We start from the raw sequence: 18,426 nt of genomic DNA on the forward strand, positions 1-18,426 counted from the left end.
GTCGCTTTTTTAGCGATCTGATTTTTGTCGGTTTTTTGATTTTTTCGGTTATTTATCGGCCTTTTTCTTAAATATGAGACATACACTACCAAACACATATTCCGGCGACTACATTTTCAACGTAACACTATCAAACGAATTGTTCTTTGAGAAATCTATTATTTACCATGATATATTGATGATAATTGAATCAAATAGTAATGAATAATTTAAGTACTCAATTAAAAAATGATTATTTTTAACATGAAATAATTCTTGTACTTAGCAAAACAAACTATCAATCAAACTAGAATGTAAATGCAAAGAATTAGATTATTGTAATAGTAAAGAACTAGACTTAAAATACAACCGACTAATATGTACCATAATATTTTATAAACTTTATATAAAAAAAAAAAAATAAAAATAAAAATAAAAATATATATATATATATATATATATATTCTACATATATATATGTGTAATAATAAATTTATATAGCTACTTCTATAGTCGGTTTGGTTCGAGTTTTTTCGATTATTTTTTGATTAAAATTAAAACCTAATTAAATTTGACCGTTTTTAAAATTCAAAATCAAAATCAAATCAAACCTAAAAAATATTGTTTTTTTTTTTCCGATTTGGTTCAATTTGTGGGTTTTGTATGAACAACCCCAGTCTATCATAAACAAGTAGTGCGGGGCCCATCTCATTTTTACGTGGAAAAATCAGGTGGTTTGATGGATCTTCCCATTACACAACCGCAGGGTTACACTTCATCATATAATATAAAAGAAAATAAAAAGAGCCACCGGCAAAAGAGGACAGTAACATTAACGTCCCCCCACCCCCGGCCCCTCTTCAAGCCGCGGCGCCCCACTTTATCCATCATTGAGCTCAACACCTACTACTTCCCCTCCTCTCTCATAATTATTATAGGGTTCTATTGATATTTTCTTCGACATTTACCCACTTTCCAAATATAGTCAAATTTGTGGGTTGATTTTCACTTAGAAAAATGGTCTTCGTGTTCTTGATTGTTTGAACCCTTGCCTGCCATTCTTTAATGACAACTGATAAGAACACTTTCTGTTCTTTACCGGGTTTTCACTTCAGGTTCATCCTTATCATTTTCTTCTCTTTGTTTCTTTCTCTGTATGTGTATATTTGTTTTTGGCTACTACCCGTTTGGATTTGCTTATATTGCGATGTTAGGGGCTTAAGCTACAATTTTCTTTTTAATTTTGTTTCTGGTTGTTTTGCTCTTGAGTTTTGAAACGAGTGCTGAGGGGTATGTTTGAAAAGTGTCCTGTATGTGTGTTTTTTCATAGGGCTGATCTAAGATTAGACTTTTATGAACTTTTATGAAAGATTTGGTTTTCTTGTCTTAATAAGAGTTTTATTAGTGGTATTTTCAAGTTTCTAGCTGTAACTTTGTGTATGAGAGCTATTCTTTTTCTCATAAGGAAGAATGGATAAGTTTAAGGTATGAATACTTTTTGTAGTCACGATCTTACACCGTTATTGGGATAACTTGGACTGTGGCCTTAAAATGGAAAGCAATTATGGGAAGTAGGATGAGAAAGGAATAATTGGATGATGGTGATATGTAAATATGACATTTTCTTGTATCATTATGTGACACCCTAGCGAATCTCATATCGACAAAACACGAAAAAGTTGCTTGGTATATAAGTAGACAGGCCTTGGACTCTAGTGACGCATTTAAAGCCGTGCGAGTCTAGGCCTAAAGCAGACAATATTACTAGTGGGCTGAGCTGTTACATATCGTATCAGAGCCACTTTGTGTGCAACCTTGAACGGTGGTGGGGCAAACCTCAGCGAGTACGTTGAGTCCCTGGGGATGTATGTTTCACCGTAGGCGAATCCCACATCGACAAAAACGGAAGAGATGCTGGGTATATAAATAGACAAGCCTTAGACTCTAGTGACGTATTTTTGAAGCCGTCCGGGTCTAGGCCCAATGAGGACAATGTCACTAGTGGGTTGGGCTGTTACACATTATTAACCTTCCAATTGTGAAGTAGAAATTTTAAGACCTGGAAAAGAGTGGATTTGAACCTCCATTACTTTTCAATTCTGCATACAGCAAACTAGGGTAAGACAAGGATGAAAGAGAGGCAATTTAGAACATCTTAGTCCGATTCTTTCCTTGGATTCTATGGATAAGAGTTGCATTGCATTTAATCTGCTAAGGTCGCTTACGGCCTTACCCCAGTTTACCATTGCAAGCTTATCAGTTGTCTACTTTGCAAATGGTTATTAATCTTGCATGAGATGTGAGTCATACCTGGCTAGATGTTTATTTAATGCTTCTCCAACAAGAAAATGATGCATTTAGACTGCCTTCTGGAGGGTACAAAGCATGTTATGCTCCTCTCTGTTGTAGTACCTCTTTCTTAATAATAAGATCCAAGCTTATATATGGATGTCCCTTTGCTTTATAAGGTGATTTAGGATTTTATGGTGTTGCCTGATCTCTTCTGCATCATAACATGGTTCGATCTGGTGTAGGTATTGCGACTTGACCAGCTCAATTGGTGTACCATCAGCCGACTAAAGGTTCCTGTTGCACGTCTCCATGTTGCCGGAGGGTTAGTGGAGTCATGGCTTGTATAAAGATTGTTAGTTGTCTCAAGGGTAAAGCACTGGGCTCGTGAATGTTTTATGCTACACTTTCCTTTATCCGGTAGGAGATCGGGAAAGACAAAACTTCACACTGTCACTCTGCCCTCCACCCGTGACCCAAAAGCCACCTGGCCTGCTCTAGATTTTCTTGGGCTTTCTGTTTTGTCTCTTAACAAATGGCATCATAGGTGTTTCCAGTTTTTTATTTTACAAGTTCATGGTTATGCATGCAGTTATAGAGAAACTCTTTGGTCTACAACTCTTGTTGGTCACATGTTTTATGCCTGATGGTGGCTTTCGTATTTTTCTTTTTTTCCTCGATATGGTAAAAAAACCTTGTGGTTTGGAGGTCCCACTAGACAATTCCTCTCTTGTAGGCTTTATACTATCCATACTGAATAGAAAATGATAATTGCTGAACCTTAGTTTTGATTGCCTCGTTTTCTTTGCATCTCAAGCACATAGTTTATTTTCATGATGATTTTTTCTCAAGTCTCAAGCTACATAGGAGTTACTTGCCATTATTGCATGAAGTAACCACTTTCTAAAGGTAATTGACATTGCCGAACTCTTATAGAGTTCTGTGCATGTGGCATCTCTATCCAGGCTTTAAATTATGTATGCTTGCTGAGATACAGACTTTTCTCATATTGCAGGTTCGTTTTGCCACCTGCTGCTAGTAGTTGCTCTCTGGTTGTCTAGCTATCAAAATGTAGTGTCTCTGCCTCTGTTACCTAAACCTGGGGAAACTCCTTCCGTGTCTGAACTACCTAGCACACCTAACAGTGGAACTTTTCAGCCAATTGACATATCACCTGCTATGATCCCCCATTATCCTTTTCCTGGAGAACCTTTGCCACCAATGTACCCTTCCTTCCCAAAGACATATGACCCTGTCTTGACTGGAAGATGCCCTGTAAATTTCTCTGTCATTTCGAGCATCACAGGAAAAACAGCATCTGATTGTACTCAATCTTTGTCTACAGTAGTAGGGAATGTAATATGCTGCCCACAGTTTAATAGCTTACTCCACATATTCCAGGGATTTTACAGAAACCGTTCTGATACTTTAGTTTTACAAAATGCGGTGGCTGATGATTGTTTTAAAGATATCATCAGTATACTAGCCAGCAGAGGAGCAAACAGCTCATTATCTAGCATGTGTTCTGTAAAGTCGTCCAATCTGACTGGCGGGTCTTGCCCCGTGAAGGACATCAGTACCTTTGAGAAAGCATTAAATACAAGCAAACTGTTAGATTCATGCAGCACAGTTGATCCTCTGAAAGAGTGCTGCAGGCCTGTTTGCCAGCCTGCAATTTCTGAGGCTGCACTTCAGATATCTGGGATAAAAACGACTCTCAGTGATAAGAAGAACATAGTTGGAGCACCTAGTGAAATTGACACTCTTAATGATTGTAAGGGAGTGGTCTATTCATGGATTGCTAGGAAACTAAGGTTTGAGGATGCCAATACTGCATTTCGGCTGTTGTCTTCCTGCAAAATTAACAAAGGTAAGGATTTTAGCACATAATAATGAACTTCTTATTGATTATTGAAGTGCTTATGTCTGGTTCAGTTTCGTAGAGCACCTTTCTCCCAATCCTTACTCCTCTGCTCTTCATGCTACATATTTTCAGTATTCTCTGTTAAAACCTTCACTGTTCTCTTATTCGTGTTCTTCATGACATGGGTATTGGATTGAGGATATAGGTTCTAATGGCTGAGACCGCAACGGAGGTCAGAAAGGGATTTGAATTCAAGCTTGTGGTCTTTATCCAGAGCTTAAGAAACTATTCTTCTGGCTGTTATTTGCCAAGTCTAAGTTTTCTGCTTAATTTGAATGGTGAAGATGGTTATTTTTGAGTTAGCTTTCTCTGCTTTTAAGACAATTCTCAAATGTTGGCCCCATTATATATCTCATTTTGTGTTATGTTCGGCTCTGAATGTGCTTAAGTTCTTATGCTACAAGAGTTTTAAGCCATATTTTGTATGTTATGATCCTAGGGTCCAACCTTGTCAGTCTCATTATATGGAAGAGTATTAAGCTGTATTTTTCTATGTTAATTGATAGTCACATGATGATCTGGGTAAGGTGTTTCTTTGAAAGCCTCTGGAATATTTTGGTGGGTCTTAAGAATTAACTTTATCAACTATATTGCGATCTGTTTTTTGACTTCTATAGTGTTGCTCTCATTGAAGTGTCCCTAGGTAGAGCAGATCATGGCTTGAAAACCATGTTATGACCTATCAAAGCAGTTTAGGTAGAAGATTTTCCATAATTACCTTGTAAAGGACATTGGGTGAGCCAATCCGTGCTTAGAGGTGAAAATGGCTGACCTTGTCCCACTAAATGAATGGAAAGCTTAGGTGACTCAAGTAAGACTACTAGATTCATCTGTGAGAGTTGAAGGACTCAATTACTAAATTCAAGCAAGCCACGTGACTGATATTAGCAAGTCACTTCTACTGTGGCTTCTTATGGCTTCACGACATAGGTTTGTAAAAGCTCGTTGATTAGACATCTGATCCAGTAATAACCATTGGATTTATGCTGGTTTCTTTGCGGACCGAGTGTATAAGTGCTTATGTTCCTTTATAGTTAGAGAGTTGCCGTTGTTAGGAATCAATATCTTTCTCAAAAATTTAAGTCGTTGCTAGGACATCGGCAAGTACTTATGTGATTATCTAACACATTTACGGATCTAAGTGTCAGAGCCGTCATCACGCAAGTCTTAGGATTCGCGGATAAGGACAGGGGTACAGTTATACGTTTAATAAGTATGTAAGTATTAGTATGTATGCCATTATTTATTTAGAATTGCCCAAAAATACCTCATTCAGCAATGTGATATAACTCAATTTCTATTAATTAAATTTAGTGGCCAACAATTATTGTGTAATTATGTATTGCTTTTTTATTTTTAATTAATTAAATATTCATGGTTTACTACTCAACTTTATTGAATAATTTAGTAAAACAATTGAATCAAAATAAGTGTAAATAACTTTTTGTAAATACGTTATCATTTCATTCTTTATGTACTATATATATGTGTGTGTGTGTTTTAAGGCTAAGACAAGCAGGCCCCTATCTTTGCAATTCACTCATGGTTTGAAATTTGGTACTAGCCCAAAAAGCTTCTTTTTACCACTTCTCCTTGGCTTTTCTTTTCTTCTTCTTCTTCCTCCAAATCTGGGAAAACCAGAAAAGCAATCGGAGTAGCGACAACATCACCTTCACTTCGTCACAAGATTCAGAACTCATGTCGCAGTGACGGGCAAACTAGTGATGCCTCCCTTGCATCCTTTTCCTTCGTTTTCCCCCCCTTTCCTCTCCTTATATTTTCCTTCTTTACATTCTTCGTCTTCCTGGTCAGAGTACCTTACTTTGCGTGACCAAAATCTATACAAATTCCCACTTATGTCGTGTTGTGTTTACCCTGGTTGCTAGCTGACCTCAATTTGCACATCCTTCAATAGTTAGCATCTTCGATTCATAAGTTTGTTGTTTCCTCGCCCTCAAGGCTTTGGTTCAGCGATAAGAACGCAATACGTGATGTGTGGGTTAGCCACATGACATGATTTCAGACTCTTCAGTAAAGTCCAGTATTTAAGTGGAGATTGAGGACCTATTATATGAGTTTCACATCGTGCTCCAGGTGGCCCTCAGAGATTTCTAGGTTACAAAATATGTTAGTTTTGTGTTTTAAGCTTTAGTAGCTGTTTTTGTTATTTCTCTATTCTAAGTTTTAAGCTTTATTTGCTACTATTTGGTCCAACAACAACAACAACAAACCCAATATATTCCCACAAGTGGGTTCTAGGGAGGGTAGTGTGCATGCAGGGCCTTACCCCTACCTTGTGAAGGTAGAGAGACTGTTTTTAATAGACCCTCGACTCAGAAAATGTGAGAAAGAAGAAGAGGAAGAAGATGAAGAAGAAGAGAAGAAAAAAAGGAAAGAAAAGGAAGAGAAAAGTAAAGGAAGAAGGAAAAAACAAGTAGTACCAAGTAGTAACAATAGGAAAATACGATAACTGAGGCGAACTAAACAAAATGACCTAATAAAGATTTAAGAATATGAAGGTACATGAGTGCTACTAATACTATTGGATAGAAAAGGAGATACTATCAACTACCTACTAACCTTGTACCCTAATCCTCTACCTCCACACCCTCCTATCAAGGGTCATGTTCTCAATAAGCTGAAGCAGCGCCATGTCCTGCCTAATCACCTCTCCCAGTATTTCTTTGGCCTACCTCGGCCTCTTCTCAGACCCGCCATGACCAACCTCTCACACCTTCTAACAGGGACATCAATGCTTCTCCTCTTGACATGCCTAAACCATCTCAGCCTCGACTCCCGCATCTTGTCCTTCACGGAGGCCACTCCCACTTTGTCTCGAATAACTTCATTCCTAATCTTCTCTCTCCTAGTACATCCGCTCATCCATCTCAACATCCTCATTTCTGCTACTCTCATCTTCTGCACATGGGAGTTCTTGACTGGTCAACACTCAGCCCCATACAATATCGTCGGTCTAACCACCACTCTGTAGAATTTACCCTTAAGTCTTGGCGGCACATTCTTATCACATAAAACACCGGATGTGACTTGTGAGCCTCTATTTCATCCATCCCGCTCTAATATGATGTGCGACATCCTCGTCAATCTCCCCGTTACCTTGGATTATAGACTTGAGATACTTGAAACTATCTCTCTTGGGGATAACTTGAGTATCAAGCTTCACATCCACGTTCGCTTCATGAGTCCCGTCACTGAATCTGCATTCTAGGTCTTCTGTTTTGGTCCTGCTCAACCTCCAAATCTCCAACCCCTTTCTCCCATTCCTCTTGATCTCCAAGTCCATCAATATGAGCCTATGTTGGGTCGTGAGGTACTCACTCGTGATGACCTTGCAATCAGTGCTGCATACACCTCTATCACATTTCTTGCACAGAAGGTAATCAATCTGAGTCCTGGTCACTGTGCTCCGGAAGGTGACCAGGTGTGCTCCTCCCTTTTCGGCAAAAACTCGAGTTAGCTATCACCAAATCAAAAGCTCTAGCGAAATCCAACAATGAGATACCTCCCTCGTTCCTATCCCCAAAGTCGAACCCGCATCATCCTAACCCCTAGCAGTAGCCCTAATATGACCATTGAAATTCCCTCCAATGAATAGCTTATCGGTGTGCAGGATACTACTTACCACCTCGTCCAAATCCTCCCAAAATTACCGACCTCCTGGTCCAAGCCTGCCCGAGGAGCGTACGCACTAATCACGTAGTAAACCCTGCAACTACCAGCTTAATACTCATCAACTCATCGTTTGCCCTCTTAACCTCGACCACTAGCTCCCGGGAGGTCTCCGTCAACTGAAATACCTACCCCATTCTTGCCCCAACGCCTCTTGGGTAACATAGCTTAAACCCGTCTACATCCCGTGCCTTAGTACCCACCATCTAGTCTCCTGGATATATGCTATGTTGATGTTCCTCGTCTGAAAAATCTTACCTAACTTTATAGACTTCCATTAATGTCCTTATGTTCCAGGACCCTACTCTCAGCCTAGAGGCTTCCTTACTGATGTACTTTCAAGGTTTTGCACCTCTCAACCACAAAGAAGAGAGAAAAACAAAAGCACCCCGCTAAAGTTTTTCACAAAACTAGCGAAAGCGTTCTTCAAACTTACGTTAGAAGAATGTAAGATGAAAAGAAACCTCACCCACACGCTCTTCAATCCCGCAAGATTGCAAGAAACGTTGAATAAAGAACGAACAGTGAAATAAAAAGTAAATCACGTTTTTGAAGCAAGAGCTTAGAAATACTAATCACCAATCTTTATTTTCAGCATATTAAGCCCTTTAAATAGGCCTTACAATGAGTAGAATTAATAAGGTTAAGGAAAACTAATCCTAATTAAACTAGAATAAGAATAAGGTTAAGAAAACCTATCCTAACTAAAATAGAAAAAATAATTCTAGTAGGAATGAGATACTAACTAACAATCCTAGTTTGACTAGAACTACAAATATAATCCTACTAAAACAAAAATTAAATTACTAGGAAACAAGAAATAAGAAATCCCAAACTTTAAGGAAAAGAAATCCTAATCTTGGATGAATTCATGGACTTCTTGAATTTCTTAGATTTTTAGTTTTCTTGATGTTGCATCATTCTCCCCTGGTTGAAAAAGACTCGTCCTCGAGTCTAACAGCTTCCATAGATGGCACAAGATTTGCTATAATAAGAATGGGGACCCAGAGCTCACTAGGTTTCAAGTTACACTTTGCTAGCTTGTTACCGAGCTTCTTCACGTTGCAAGAAAACTTAGCATGTGGTCGAACTAAATTCCACTTTCTAAGTTTAAACTTTCTACCATGCCTTCTCCATGTCATCTTTCTGTATTGACTATCAAACTTTAACTGACGATATGGAGTTATTGGTGTTAGAACTTCATGAAACTTAGCCAACTCTATGTCTAGCTTTGAATTAAGTATGGAGATCAGCACTCTTCTTGGGTATGCATCAATTGCATCGCTTGTACACCAATAGTCACTTTGATGATAGTATACATATTTATGACGCGAAGACATCTTGTTTCTCCAATATATGGACTCAAACTCTCCATTATCCACTTCTTTATAGGTAATTTTTCCTCTTGTTCTAGCATATTTCTATGGACTTTAGAATTAACGTAATATATTTTCTTGTTTGGAATGATAAAGTCAACAATCAAGTCAATATTGTGTTGAGCATCTCTGAAAGCAGGAAAGTCAATGACACACATAGTTAATGGATTATCATAAAACTTCGGTAGTAACTCCTTAATTTGTGGATCCAATGCTTGGTCCTCGCTTTTTTGATATTAGTCTTCATCAGTTTCGTCCTCTTCATTCCCTTTATTATCTGAATATTTATCATATCGGGCATGGTGCCTTGGTACTCTTATGTCTTGGTCAGCTTCAACCTCTTCAACTTGCTCAATATAGCTTGCTCTATGTGGTTGAATTGGTGGATACCGAAATGGCAGACGTGGTGGTAGCACTGGTATAATATGTGGTGATTGAAGCACCAAACCTTCAATCAATTCAGTCAGATGCCTTATTGATTCCGTTGATTCCGTCAAGCTATTTAGCTGCAATTTAATTTCTTCATTGTCTCGTTCAAGGACTGTAATTCTTAATTTCTGAATTTTTAGTTGAAGATCCATTGAAGAGGATCACGAACTTGCTATTTTCTTGTTTGGTAACATGATGAATAAGGCAGCAAGTTAAGAATTCGGACCTGGAACTTGCGCTCTGATATCAAATTGATGTACTTTCAAGGTTTTGCACCTCTCAACCACAAAGAAAAGAGAAAAACAAAAGCACCCCGCTAAAGTTTCTCTTAAAATTAGCGAAAGCATTCTTCAAACTCACGTAAGAAGTAAGATGAAAAGACACCTCACCCACACGTTCTTCAATCCCGCAAGATTGCAAGAAGCGTTGAATAAAGGAAGAACAGTGAAATAAAAAGTAAATCACGTTTTTGAAGCAAGAGTTTAGAAATACTAATCACCGATCTTTATTTTCAGCATATTAAGCCCTTTAAATAGGCCTTGCAATGAGTAAAATTGATAAGGTTAAGGAAAATTAATCCTAATTAAACTGGAATAAGAATAAGGTTAAGAAAACCTATCCTAACTAAAGTAGGAAAAAGAATTCCAGTAGGAATGGGATACGAACTAACAATCCCAGTTTGACTAGAACTAACAATAGGCCTTGCAATGAGTAAAATTGATAAGGTTAAGGAAAATTAATCCTAATTAAACTGGAATAAGAATAAGGTTAAGAAAACCTATCCTAACTAAAATAGGAAAACGAATTCCAGTAGGAATGGGATACGAACTAACAATCCCAGTTTGACTAGAACTATAGATATAATCCTTACTAAAACAAAAATTAAATTAACAGGAAACAAGAAATAAGAAATCCCAATCTTTAAGGAAAATAAATCCTATTCTCGGATGAATTCTTGGACTTCTTGAATTTCTTGGATTTTTAGCTTTCTTAATCTTGTATCACTTACCCCCTTCCCACCTTGCTCCCCAACCCCCGCCCCACAACTCTCTCTAAGGGGTATTAAGTAATCACTACCACTAAACTAGCAAAGAGCAAAAACAAATAGATATAAGCTAAGAATTCGAGAGCTTAAAAACTAGGCGCAACTACGAGCAAAGTAAATCTACCTCGTTTCCAATCTACCACCATACAAGTAGGGAGTTAAAAAAAATATAGACGATAACTTAAAACTTATGGACTCTAGTTGCAAGTACAGAAAGGCAAGCAAGTGTTGTCTGCCTAGAACAATCAATCCAACTACATGTAGCCGACGAGGCAACCAAAAATAAAGGTTGTACAACAACAACAACCCAGTAAAATTTCACAAGTGGGATCTAGGGAGGGTAGTGTGTACGCTAACCTTACCCTTACCCCGAGAGAGTAGAGAGGTTGTTTCTGATAGACATTCGGCTTAAGAAGACAAAAAGAGATAATATATCAGTACTATCAACAGAAAAACATAGAAATAATGACGGCATCATAAGAACCAGAAAATAGATGAAAAGCAATAACAATAACCAGTAAATAAGGCCCGACACAATGAAAAACAGAAGAATAGTGTGAACACAACATTAACCACTAGCAGTCTAAGACAAAACCCTATCAGACTAGCCTTACACCTGTATGAAGTAGAAAAAAATGCTCAACTACCTCCTAACCTACAACCCTAATGCTCGACCTCCACACCTTCCTATCAAGGGCCACGTACTCGGAAATCTGAAGCCACGCCATGTCCTGTCTGATCACCTCTTCCCAATACTTCTTAGACTGCCCTCTACCTCTTTTCGTACCTGCCAAAACCAACTGCTTACACCTCCTTATTGGGGCATCTGGGCTTCTCCTCCGTACGTGCTCGAACCATCTGAGCCTCGCTTCCCGCATCTTGTCATCCATAGGAGCCACGCCCACCTTCTCCCGAATATCTTCATTCCTAATCTTATCAATCCTAGTGTACCCGCACATCCACCTCAACATCCTCATTTCTGCTACTTTCATCTTTTGGATATGTGAGTTCTTAACTAGCCAACACTAAGCCCCATACAACATGGCCGGTCTAACCATCTGGGCTTCTCCTCCGTACGTGCCCGAACCATCTGAGCCTCGCTTCCCGCATCTTGTCATCCATAGGAGCCACGCCTACCTTCTCCCAAATATCTTCATTCCTAATCTTATCAATCCTAGTGTGCCCGCACATCCACCTCAACATCCTCATTTCTGCTACTTTCATCTTCTGGATATGTGAGTTCTTAACTGGCCAACTGTAAGCCCCATACAACATGGCCGGTGTAACCACCGCTCTATAAAACTTACCTTTGAGTGACAGAGGCATTTTCTTGCCACACAGAACTCCAGATGCTAATCTCCATTTCATCCACCCCACCCCACCCTGTCGATCTCCTCATCCCCTGGATAACCGACCCAAGGTACTTGAAACTGTCTCTCTTGGGGATGACCTGTGATACAAGCCTCACTTTCATACCCGCTTCCCTCGGCTCCGCGTCGAACTTACGCTCCAGGTATTCCGTCTTAGTCCTGCTCAACTTGAAACCCTTAGACTCAAGGGCCTTTTCCAAACCTCCAGCCTCTCGTTAACGTCGCCTCGCGTCTCATCAATCAGAACTATGTCATAAGCGAATAACATACACCATAGCACCTCCCCTTGAATGTAGCGTGTCCGTGCGCCCATCACCAAGGCCAAAAATAAAGGCGGTATTAAACACAATCAAAGTTTGCCGGCGAGGCAACATGGAGGAACATAATCACAGAGTATGCACGCAAATATGAATGAGCGAAACAGGAAACAATTGTTCAAGAAAGATAGGGCCTAATTGCAAGTATACAAAACAAGCAAGTGATGTCTACGTAAGCAATTACTCCAACTACAGGTTGTCGGCGAGGCAACCAAAACTAACTGATGTAAACGCACTCAACAATTGCCGGCAAGGCAACAGGAAAGAAATGCCCGCAACTACGATTCAAGAAAGATGGAACTTGGATTATAGTCGGAGATGTCCCAATGCACTGCTATTGCTGCCTACCGAACACCATCTCACCGGTGCTCGAGCCTGGTTAAAGTCGTCTCCGCTGCGCTGACCAAGATAAAAGACAAGTGCACGTGTCCAACAAAAATAAAAGGAGAGGAAAAAAAAGGGGTCTAGGATTTACCTGGTTGCAGCAGTTGCTGCGCAAAAAGGGGAGAGAGGGAGAAACAACAAGGAGATCACCGGCGGTCTAGGGTTTCGGGGCAAAAGGAAGGGTCGAGGGGGTGAAAGAGAAGATGCGAGGAGGTGAAAGAGAAGCGGGAAAGAAAGAAAAAGGGGAGAGAAGAGAGGGGTCTTCCTGGGACCCACCACACCTACGCCGGCGACTGGTACCGGGAACGAAAATGGGAAGGGGGGGAAAGGGAGGAAAAGATAGAGAAGGGAAGAGAAAGAGCGTGGAGAGACAAAGAAAAGAGAAAACGAGAAGAAGAAAGGGAGGGGGGACCTTACCTGTGCATGCGCTGATGAGAGGGGTTGACACTGGAAATCGACCGGCGGGTGAGAGAGAAAGACAGATAGAGAGAGAGAGAGAGAGCGCGCTAGTCCCGTCATTGAAAAGCTCAAAGTTGCTACTATTTGGTCCAATTATGCTAAATTCACTGGAATTCCTGTTAGCTTGTAAGAACTGAAGCGCCAAATTCATATGAAAAGACACAGCTTTGTTAATGTATTAAAGTTGTATGTAGTCCTTGAAGGGGAATTATCCTTGAGATAGAAATATGCAGCCGTCAACTTGTATGATATTTTCATCTCTTCACTAAATTAAGTGAGGATAAACTCAGTAATTTGCTCCTCTATTATGCCCAAGTAATATTTTTGATCAAGTTTCTTTTTTCTTTTGGCAGAGTACTAACCTTTTAACGTATGTTTTCCAAGCCTTAGAGGCTTATTTCTAAGCTGTTGTCTTTTGGATGTAGCTTGTCCCCTGGAATTCAAGCAGCCATCTGAAGTGATCAATGCATGCAGAAATTTAGCTGCTCCAAGTCCTTCATGTTGTAGCTCGTTAAATGCCTACATCACAGGGATACAGAAGCAAATGTTGATCACAAATCGGCAAGCAATTTTATGTGCTACTGTATTTGGTTCTATGTTGCAGAAGGCTGGAGTTATGATAAACGTTTATGAGCTTTGTGATGTTGACTTGAAAGATTTTAGTCTCCAAGGTGATTATTCATTTTGTGATTTTGTCCATGTATATATGTCTCTTGTTTCTTCGAGCTGACATTTGCGTTCTTTTCACTTGGCTTCTGTTTGCGGTGGAGCAGCGTATGGGCAAGAAGGTACAGATTCTCTTTTAGAGTCCGAGTTTGGAAGTTGATTCGTGTTGTGTAATTAGAGAATACTGAGCTATAGTTTGAATTGTAACTATAATGTCTTATTAAGAAGCATTGGGTGGGTATTACCAATCAAAAATAAAATAAAATTGGCTGGGTGTTCATCAAGCTTAAAAACTGATTAAGAAACTTATGCACTAACATGGATATTGATATAAGTTGTGGAGAATCAGTGCATATCTCCAAATGGAAGATTTGCAATTTTAGGTTGAGAAATAGTATTGAAAATATATTATGAAATTTTGTGTCTTGTACAGCTTAATGATACGTGTTGTGTAATTAGAGAATACTGAACTATAGTTTGAATTGTAACTATAATGTCTTATTAAGAAGCATTGGGTGGGTATTACCAATCAAAAATAAAATAAAATTGGCTGGGTGTTCATCAAGCTTAAAAATTGATTAAGAAACTTATGCACTAACATGGATATTGATATAAGTTGTGGAGAATCAGTGCATATCTCCAAATGGAAGATTTGCAATTTTAGGTTGAGAAATAGTATTGAAAATATATTATGAAATTTTGTGTCTTGTACAGCTTAATGATACCCCCTCTTAGTGCTCTAGTGCTGCTTTTTGTCTGATATGAGAAAAGACACTCAGTTGACGTGCATTCCCGATAGATTCTATGAAATTTCATATTCTCTCTGTCCACATCTTCTGTTGGAGTGGCGTTGGGGGGGGGGGGGGGTTTGAGACCAGATTGATCATCCCTAACAGAGTGGATCTACTCTAATCAGATTAACAATTTCTTTAAGAGGCTTATCCGTAATATTAATACCTCCTTTCCCTGTGCCCTAGTGCTGCTTTTTGTCAGACATGAGAAAAGACACTCAGTTGATGCGCATTCCCCATAATTTCTATGAAATGTTCTCTATCCACATCTCTTCTGTTGTTGGGGGGGTGGAGACTAGATTAAATCATCCTAACAGGGCGGATCTACTCTAATCAGATTAACAATTTCTTTAAGAGGCTTATTCGTGATATCAGAATGTCGTTTTCGATGTCCGAAGTTTAGCCATAAAATCAACAGAGCCATTTCCTTATCTATAAGTATCTCTAGTTATGTACATGCCCCTTAGCATAAGAAGTTAGGATCACACACTATTTGCACATATTCGGTCATGAGAACTTAAAGGTTCTGATTTAGGTTCTTGGGATCTGGAAATTATGTATGTATCTGCTGTTAATGAGAAACAACTTAAAGTTTATAACTCTCTTTGGCTTTAGATTTATATGGAACTGCATGTTACTGTACTGACATTTTGTTGATGGAAACAGTTTGTGTTTCCAAAGCCACAATGCTTATATGTTCTTGGTCTAGTTTATACTGATGAAGTTGTTCAAATTAATGAAGCAGGGTGCTTGCTTCGAAGCTTGCCAGCAGATCTGGTGTATGACAATTCAACAGGCTTCAGCTTTACTTGTGACTTAAATGACAATATTGCTGCTCCATGGCCTTCATCATCGTCGGTGACATCCTTGTCTCTTTGTGCTCCTGGTAACTGACTGAAAATTGGCTATCTTTTTTTGCTGATTCCACAAAAGTCAGGAGAATAAAATGAGGGTTGTTTTTACAGAATACTCTATACCTAGTGTCTCTGGCTAAATACTGTCTTTTACTGAATCACTTGAATTTGCAGAAATGTCTTTGCCAGCTTTACCAACATCACAGACATTGGGCATTTCTGGTGAGGATCTTTCAGTTCCTAGCTTGTTCTTTATGTTATTCGTTGCCAATGGCTTTTTTCTTTTCCTTTCTTTTGGGGATGTGGGGGTAGTGGTACTGATTGGTTTTCTTTTCCTGCTCTACCTTGTAAATGTTCTTATTTCGCCTTGGAAAGTGATTTAATGTTAGCCATTGGATACTCTTGTATTCTTATCACGAGGGAGGGGTGGGGGGTGGGGGGGTGGGGGGTGGGGGGGTTGCAGATGGTGTTTAGCTATGCCATAATGTTATAAGGTCTCAAGGTCGATTAGTGGAGTTTACCTCTTTGTAGGAACCAATTTCTTTATTTTGAGCTGAAAATATGATACATGTATTGTTGCCATGATTGCAGGTTGTCACCTGGGTAGAGTGCATTTCTTTGCTCCCACTCTTCTGTTTTTTGTTTCAGCATTATTTTACTGAATAGAGCCCATAGATAGACAGCCACTGGTGGCCAGATCCGATGTATATTTTTGAGTATCCTCATGTATAGCTGCTGTATTTTGCTTACTGATTCGTGCTTTTGCGATAGAGATTGTCTGAAAAATTGCATGCAATGTGCAATTTATTCTTCTGCTCTTGCAATCTTTTGTTGCGCTGAACCAAAAAAAAACCAAAGAGGGAACTTGTGAGTACAGTTTGGCCGTGCTCTCTTTCATCCTTGAGGACCTTATCGCTGTGACTGTATAATGCTGATAGAAATAAATGATCATTATCTAGTAGCTCCCATCTTTGGAAAGACGTTCAAAATTCCACATAATATTTCATGTGTAACGTTTGCACACGCAGGAGCAAGGTCAAAAGGAAAAAATCAATCTTATTCTATTATCTCCGCCTGAAAATAAAGAAATACATCATTGTGCAACTGCAAATAAACTATGACGCCTAGCGTGGAATGTATTTGTACTTGAACGAGTGATGTCAAGAACATGCTATAAAGAGAAAGGATGAGACGGAGAAAGGAAAGTATGGCAACAGTTCAGCGAAAGCTCTCTTCAATATCGGGGAGGAAAAGTTTTGGGGTAATTGATAACTTCTTTATATTATCAGCGAAAACTCTCTTCAATTTTGAAGTACCTTTTTCCCATAACTAGTTTTATAGAAAGTAATTCTTTTGTAAAACGTATTTGTATTTAGTGTATTGGTAAAAATCAAGCTTAAAAAGTGTACTACTTAATAGTTGACACGTGGTAAGTACTGCTAAGTCACCATCATGCAAAGCAAACTGGAAGGTCAGGAAGTAGGCTCCGAGTTGTCTATACCAAGGACAAGTAAGGACTTTCCAGAAGTCCATTTTGAGTTTCCAGAGTGGTGATCGAGTGTTTGAAAAAATTTACAAGTGTCTTGAAAACTTGTAAATTTCCGGATAAGGAAGATAGCGGTCATTAGGTTCCAGAATATCTGGGATTCGATATTAATTTAGTGGTTAAAAGAGTCATCACTAAATCGTTAGTTACAAATCCCTTAGACGTAATGAACGACCAAAATGAATGTTCGTAACAGCTGCGTGATTCACGGTAAATGGTTACTTAGATCATACCCTAAAAATACTAGTATTTAGCCAGTTTGGCAGGGCATTCGAATTACAATCAAAACACGAGAAAAACAACTATTCTTAGTATTTTGCTCTCTTTTTATCTTCGGCATTGTTCATTGAAGCTTTGCTCAATCAGTTCTTGCAATTATTTTATTCAAGGACTAAGAGAATAATAATCATCTCTTATATTTTTTGTCAATTCATTGTTCATCTTCATATTTATCCTAATTCCTTAGCTATTTTTAGAGTGAATCATTGGCTTGTAACCTAATTAATATAAATTTAATTGATTTAATCTAATAATCAAATTATAGGTTAAATAATTTGTTACCCACCGTGGAGCTCAAGCAATTTCGATATTCATTCATGTCCCGACCCAAAATCTCAATCATGAGACCATGATGGCGTCTAACATTCGCTTGCTAGGCAAGCCAACATTAGCTAATGATTAAAGCAGTTTAACAATTTAAAAATACAATAATAAGAAATAAAGAGTAAAATAATGCATAATAAATCCATAACCATCAATGTCTAAGACTATTCCCTGAATCTGGTGTCACAAGCACATGAGCCACTAGAATACTACATATAAAGTCTGAAAGGTAATGCAAAAACTATCTGATACAAGGTAAACAACAGAAAAGATAGGAAGGGGACTCCAGGGTCTGTGAACACCAAACAACACTACCTCAAGTCTCCTAGAATAGGTCCAAGCAATCACCTCTGAACACTGCTAGGACCAATATCGGGATCTGCATAAGTACAGAAATATAGTATGAGTACAACCGATCTCATGTACTTCGTAAGTATCGAGCTTAAACCCGACGAGTTAGTGACGAGGCTATGACAAGGCACTCACTGAAAATCTGTAGACAAGCAATAACAATGGAGAGAAACCTCATACCAACATGGCAACCTCATAACACAATATGGTAACAGAGCACAACAACAAGAATAACTACATAACATCCTTTCTGTTGCGGTTCGCAACCCGATCCCAAATATCAATATCAATACCGTTGCGGCCAGTGGCGGATCTAGAATTTTCATCAAGGGTTGTCAAAATATAAATAATTA

General features: G+C 38.9%; 1 protein-coding gene across 10 annotated transcripts; it reads left to right on the forward strand.

Annotated features, from left to right (window-relative positions):
• The first annotated feature begins 803 nt into the window (after nt 1–803).
• On the forward strand, nt 804–16,397 carry LOC104117703 (uncharacterized GPI-anchored protein At1g61900). Of its 10 annotated transcripts, none has more exons than XM_070185617.1 (8): nt 804–1,094; nt 2,514–2,639; nt 3,284–4,138; nt 13,688–13,933; nt 14,036–14,050; nt 15,462–15,605; nt 15,748–15,795; nt 16,165–16,397. In XM_070185617.1, exons 2-8 carry the CDS (start codon nt 2,606–2,608, stop codon nt 16,233–16,235), a joined length of 1,413 nt encoding a protein of 470 aa, XP_070041718.1. In that variant the 5' UTR covers nt 804–1,094; nt 2,514–2,605; the 3' UTR covers nt 16,236–16,397. The 10 variants fall into 10 exon arrangements, with proteins under 10 accessions (XP_070041718.1, XP_070041725.1, XP_070041719.1 ...); XM_070185624.1 differs by having other exon boundaries at nt 2,514–2,593; XM_070185619.1 differs by having other exon boundaries at nt 805–1,094; nt 15,465–15,605.
• Nucleotides 16,398–18,426: the final 2,029 nt, after the last annotated feature.

This window comes from Nicotiana tomentosiformis, chromosome 9, assembly GCF_000390325.3.
Source record: "Nicotiana tomentosiformis chromosome 9, ASM39032v3, whole genome shotgun sequence".
Lineage (NCBI taxonomy): Eukaryota > Viridiplantae > Streptophyta > Magnoliopsida > Solanales > Solanaceae > Nicotiana > Nicotiana tomentosiformis.